Source organism: Teleopsis dalmanni, unplaced genomic scaffold, assembly GCF_002237135.1.
Source record: "Teleopsis dalmanni isolate 2A unplaced genomic scaffold, ASM223713v2 unscaffolded_contig_1102, whole genome shotgun sequence".
NCBI lineage: Eukaryota > Metazoa > Arthropoda > Insecta > Diptera > Diopsidae > Teleopsis > Teleopsis dalmanni.
The window spans coordinates 4,096-10,222 of record NW_024032484.1 but is presented as its reverse complement, the minus strand read 5'-3'; the positions used below and the strand labels follow the sequence as shown (position 1 = coordinate 10,222).

Genomic DNA, 6,127 nt, shown 5'->3' with positions numbered 1-6,127 from the left:
CTTGACATACTCGATGGTATAATCAAATCCAGACAATGTCAAAGCCCATCGCTGAATACGAGCTGCTGCCATTACTGGTAGTCCCTTATTTTCACCAAAAATTGACAAAAGCGGCTTATGATCAGTTTGCAAAACAAACTTATTACCAAGCAGATAGAGTCGCAGTTTAGTTACTGCAAACACTATGGCTAGTGCTTCCTTTTGAATAGCACTATAATTTCGTTCAGCTGTCGAAAGCGCTCGAGATACGAAAGCGATCGGTTTAATTGTTCCATTAGGAAAACTGTGGGACAAGGTCCCGGCTATAGCGACATTTGACGCATCCGTTTGTAAAATAATAGGTTTACTGGGGTCAAAAGAAGCTAGGAATCTATCGGATGTAATTTCCTTTTTAAGATTTTCATAGGCATAATGACATGATTTTGTCCACCTGAATTTAACACCCTTTCTTAACAATGCATATAACGGCTCCATAATCTCAGCAAACTTAGGAATAAATTTGGAATAGTAATTAACTAATCCAATAAATGCACGAACTTCAGATAAATTGTTCGGTATTGGAGCATTAACGACTGCTGAAATCCTATCTTGGTTTTTTGACAAACCATTTTTATCAATATCAAAACCTAAATAGGAAATTGTTTTTTGAAAGAAAACACACTTATTAGCGTTTAAACGCAAACCCACGCTCTCTAATCTTTTCAAAACTTTTTCAATGGAGTTACTATGCTCTTCAATAGTATCTCCTGATATAAGAATATCGTCCAGGTAATTAACAACATTAGGTATACCACGCAATGCGTTTTCTATAGTTTTCTGAAAAATGGCTGCGGCAGGCTTAACACCAAATGGTAATCTGGTTATCTTAAAAATACCTAAATGTGTGCTCCATGCGCATAACCGTTGGGATTCTTCTACCAATTCAAGCTGATTGTACGCATTTGACAAATCAAGTTTGGTGAAGAACTGTCCTTTAAGGGAAGCAAATAGTTCTTCAATCCTAGGTAACGGATACCTCACATCTAGCAGGTGCTTATTGATGGTCGACTTATAGTCGCCACAAATACGTAATTCACCATTAGACTTTAACACTGGTACTAACGGCGTACCCCAATCTGAATCCTCTATTAATTTTAAAACACCCTTTTTTACCAAATCCTGAATCTGTCTTTCGATTTCTTTACGCCAAGCCAATGGCACTGGCCTGGGCTTGCAAAAAACAGGTTTTGCATCCTCTTTAAGACTAAGTTTAACCTTATGCACCTTATACGTTCCTAACCCTTCAGCAAAAACTGTAGAAAATCTACTTTTTAGAAACGCTACTCTATCATCTAACTGACTCAGTGTGCTTATTTCCATCCCAAAAAGTGACATAAAATCCCTACCAAAAACAGGGCGGCTAAGCGTATCACTAACCACAATTCGCAACTTGTGCGACTGTCCACGACACTTAATTGAAGCACTAAACTCACCCAAAATCCCCACAATATCACCACTGTATGTGACAAACTGATCGTTGCATTTCTTTAGCTTGATTCTCCCAAAATGTTTATGGAAATCGCCTTTCGAAAGTAATGAACAAGCTGCTCCAGAATCTAGCACAAATGCGAGCTTAACACCGTTCACTTCTACATCAATGACGAAAGGAGGTGGTGACTTGGGATGACACTTATCATCTACACTAAAAATTGAAAAATTATTAGTATCAGAATTATTTACTAAATTAGAAAAATTTTTGCATTCATTATTATTTACAATACTTATTGTTTTCTTTTTTAAACAAATATTGGCCAAATGGCCCACACGTCCACAATTATTGCATTTGCAATTTTTAAATTTGCAGCTACTACTTTCATGGTTTCTCCAACCACAGTGTTTACAGCTCTGCCGTTGCTTTTTACTGCCGCTGCCGCTGCTGCTGCCGCTGTTTGCATTTTTGTTATGCATGCAAGCTTTATTCGTACTCGCACTGTTTGCGCCTTTGAAATGCAAATTTCTTTTAAAAAGGGCATTAACCTCTACATCATGGGTTTGTTGCTGTTTGAAAGCTTCATTTTTTGCTTCCGTAATTATTGCAATTTTTAATGCCCGTTCAATTGTCAAGGTCTCATCTTCTTCACACAATCTTTCGAATGTTCTACCGTCTAAAGCAGTAACGAATTTATTTAGAACAAACGAATTTAATTGTGCCCCAAATTTACAATTTCTTGCTAATTTTTTTAAAAGTGCAAACCACTCCATAATTGTTTGCCCTTTTTCACGAACAGCATCAAAAAATATTTTTCGCTCGCGAAAAATAATAATCGGCTTTGAAAAGTGACTTCCCAAAAGCGTACACAATTTATCATACGTTTGGGTTGCAGGCAGATCCGGATCACAGATGTCCCGCAGCAGTCCATAAGCCTCCATTCCAATGTTTTTTAACAGGATCGACCGCTTGATCTTGTCGTCCTGACAAGCCATTTCAACAAAATGGGAGTCTAGGATCTCCACCCAGTCGCACCAACTGTCCACTTGCGGTCTGAACTCCCGCACCCCTGACATGGTCGTACTTGTGAAGCATACACTTTCATTTTGTGTCATTTTTTTCAAAAACAAAAATTTTCTTTTTTAAATAATTTTTTTGTATAATTTATTTTGCACGAGTCAAACTGCTTTTCATATAATTTTATATGATGATTTAAAAATTTTTTTTCTTTTTTTTTTTAAAAAATTTAATTAAAATTTAATTTTAATTTAAATAATTTTTAACGATAAATTAATTTTTTTTTTTGAATAATTTTTTTAACAATATTTTCCTCGTCGCCAATGTAATGTTTACGATTAGGTTTCGATCAAGACTGATTTTTATTTATTTTATTTTAACTTACAAGCTTACTCTTATACAAAGCTTATTCTATCTACATAAAAGCTTAAACTCTACAATTATTATAATACATTGAATCCATTCCACGTTGAAAATATAATACTGAGTTTTGAAATTATATAGCTCCGGCTGAAAATTGTTAAAGTTCATCGAATCGATGCCACGTTGAAAACATAATACTGTGCTTTGAAATTATATAGCTACGGTTAAAAATTATTATAGTGCATCGAATCCATGCCACGTTGAAAATATAATACTGTGCTTTGAAATTATATAGCTCCGACTGAAAATGATTATAGTGCATCGATTTCGCGCCACTTTTGAAATATAATACTGTGCTTTGAAACTATATAGCTCCGGCTGAAAATTATTATAATGCATCGGATCGATGCCACGTTGAAAATATAATACTGTGTTTTGAAATTACATAGCTCCGGCTGAAAATTATTATAATGCATCGAATCAATACCACGTTGAAAATATAATACTGTGTTTTGAAATTATAAAGCTCCGGCTGAAAATTGTTAAAGTTCATCGAATCGATGCCACGTTGAAAACATAATACTGTGCTTTGAAATTATATAGCTCCGGTTAAAAATTATTATAGTGCATCGAATCCATGCCACGTTGAAAATATAATACTGTGTTTTGAAATTATATAGCTCTGGTTAAAAATTATTATAGTGCATCGAATCCATGCCACGTTGAAAATATTATACTGTGCTTTGCAATTATATAGCTCCGGTTAAAAATTGGTAGAGCGCATCGAATCCACGCTACGTTGAAAATATTATACTGTGACCTGAAATTATATAGCTCCGGCTGAAAATTATTATAATGCATCGAATCCATGCCACGTTGAAAATATAATACTGTGTTTTGAAATTATATAGCTCCGGCTGAAAATTGTTAAAGTTCATCGAATCGATGCCACGTTGAAAACATAATACTGTGCTTTGAAATTATATAGCTCCGGTTAAAAATTATTATAGTGCATCGAATCCATGCCACGTCGAAAATATTATACTGTGCTTTGAAACTATATAGCTCCGGCTGAAATTTATTATAGTGCATCGAATCGATGCCACGTTGAAAATATAATACTGTGTTTGTGAATTATATAGCTCCGGTTAAAAATTAGTAGACGTTGAAAATATTATACTGTGACCTGAAATTATATAACTCCGGCTGAAAATTATTATAATGCATCGAATCCATGCCACGTTGAAAATATAATACTGTGTTTTGAAATTATATAGCTCCGGCTGAAAATTGTTAAAGTTCATCGAATCCATGCCACGTTGAAAATATTATACTGTGCTTTGCAATTATATAGCTCCGGTTAAAAATTGGTAGAGTGCATCGAATCCACGCTACGTTGAAAATATTATACTGTGTTTTCAAATTATATAGCTACGGTTAAAAATTATTATAGTGCATCGAATTCATGCCACGTTGAAAATATAATACTGTGCTTTGAAATTATATAGCTCCGACTGAAAATGATTATAGTGCATCGATTTCGCGCCACTTTTGAAATATAATACTGTGCTTTGAAACTATATAGCTCCGGCTGAAAATTTTTATAATGCATCGAATCGATGCCACGTTCAAAATATAATACTGTGCTTTGAAATTACATAGCTCCGGCTGAAAATTATTATAATGCATCGAATCAATACCACGTTGAAAATATAATACTGTGTTTTGAAATTATATAGCTCCGGCTGAAAATTTTTATAATGCGTCGAATCGATGCCACGTTGAAAATATAATACTGTGTTTTGAAATTATATAGCTCTGGTTAAAAATTATTATAGTGCATCGAATCCATGCCACGTTGAAAATATTATACTGTGCTTTGCAATTATATAGCTCCGGTTAAAAATTGGTAGAGTGCATCGAATCCACGCTACGTTGAAAATATTATACTGTGACCTGAAATTATATAGCTCCGGCTGAAAATTATTATAATGCATCGAATCCATGCCACGTTGAAAATATAATACTGTGTTTTGAAATTATATAGCTCCGGCTGAAAATTGTTAAAGTTCATCGAATCGATGCCACGTTGAAAACATAATACTGTGCTTTGAAATTATATAGCTCCGGTTAAAAATTATTATAATGCATCGAATCTATGTCACGTTGAAAATATAATACTGTGTTTTGAAATTATATAGCTCCGGCTGAAAATTATTAAAGTGCATCAAATCGATGAAACGTTGAAAATATTATACATTGCTTTGAAATTATATAGCTCCGGCTGAAAATTATTATAGTGCATCGAATCCACGCTACCTTGAAAATATAATACTGTGTTTTGAAATTATATAGCTCCGGCTGAAAATTGTTACAGTTCATCGAATCGATGCCACGTTGAAAACATAATATTGTGCTTTGAAATTATATAGCTCAGGTTAAAAATTATTATAATGCATCGAATCCATGCCACGTTGAAAATATAATACTTTGTTTTGAAATTATATAGCTCCGGCTGAAAATTGTTAAAGTTCATCGAATCGATGCCACGATGAAAACATAATACTGTGCCTTGAAATTATATAGCTACGGTTAAAAATTATTATAGTGCATCGAATCCATGCCACGTTGAAAATATAATACTGTGCTTTGAAATTATATAGCTCCGACTGAAAATGATTATAGTGCATCGATTTCGCGCCACTTTTGAAATATAATACTGTGCTTTGAAATTATATAGCTCCGGCTGAAAATTATTATAATGCATCGAATCGATGCCACGTTCAAAATATAATACTGTGTTTTGAAATTACATAGCTCCGGCTGAAAATTATTATAATGCATCGAATCAATACCACGTTGAAAATATAATACTGTGTTTTGAAATTATATAGCTCCGGCTGAAAATTTTTATAATGCATCGAATCGATGCCACGTTGAAAATAAAATACTGTGTTTTGAAATTATATAGCTCTGGTTAAAAATTATTATAGTGCATCGAACCCATGCCACGTTGAAAATATTATACTGTGACCTGAAATTATATAGCTCCGGTTAAAAATTGGTAGAATGCATCGAATCCACGCTACGTTGAAAATATTATACTGTGACCTGAAATTATATAGCTCCGGCTGAAAATTATTATAGTGCATCGAATCCATGCTACGTTGAAAATATAATACTGTGTTTTGAAATTATATAGCTCCGGCTGAAAATTGTTAAAGTTCATCGAATCGATGCCACGTTGAAAACATAATACTGTGCCTTGAAATTATATAG

The 6,127-nt window shown here is 33.8% G+C and overlaps 1 protein-coding gene across 1 annotated transcript; it reads right to left on the bottom strand.

The window, feature by feature from the left end:
- On the bottom strand, positions 1 to 2,555 carry LOC119663911 (uncharacterized protein K02A2.6-like; the record flags this gene model as incomplete). Its single annotated transcript, XM_038073502.1, is given in 1 exon segment — positions 1 to 2,555. A coding segment is annotated over 1 exon segment (2,544 nt), but the record flags the coding sequence as incomplete, so codon positions are not given.
- Between the last annotated feature and the right edge of the window lie 3,572 nt (positions 2,556 to 6,127).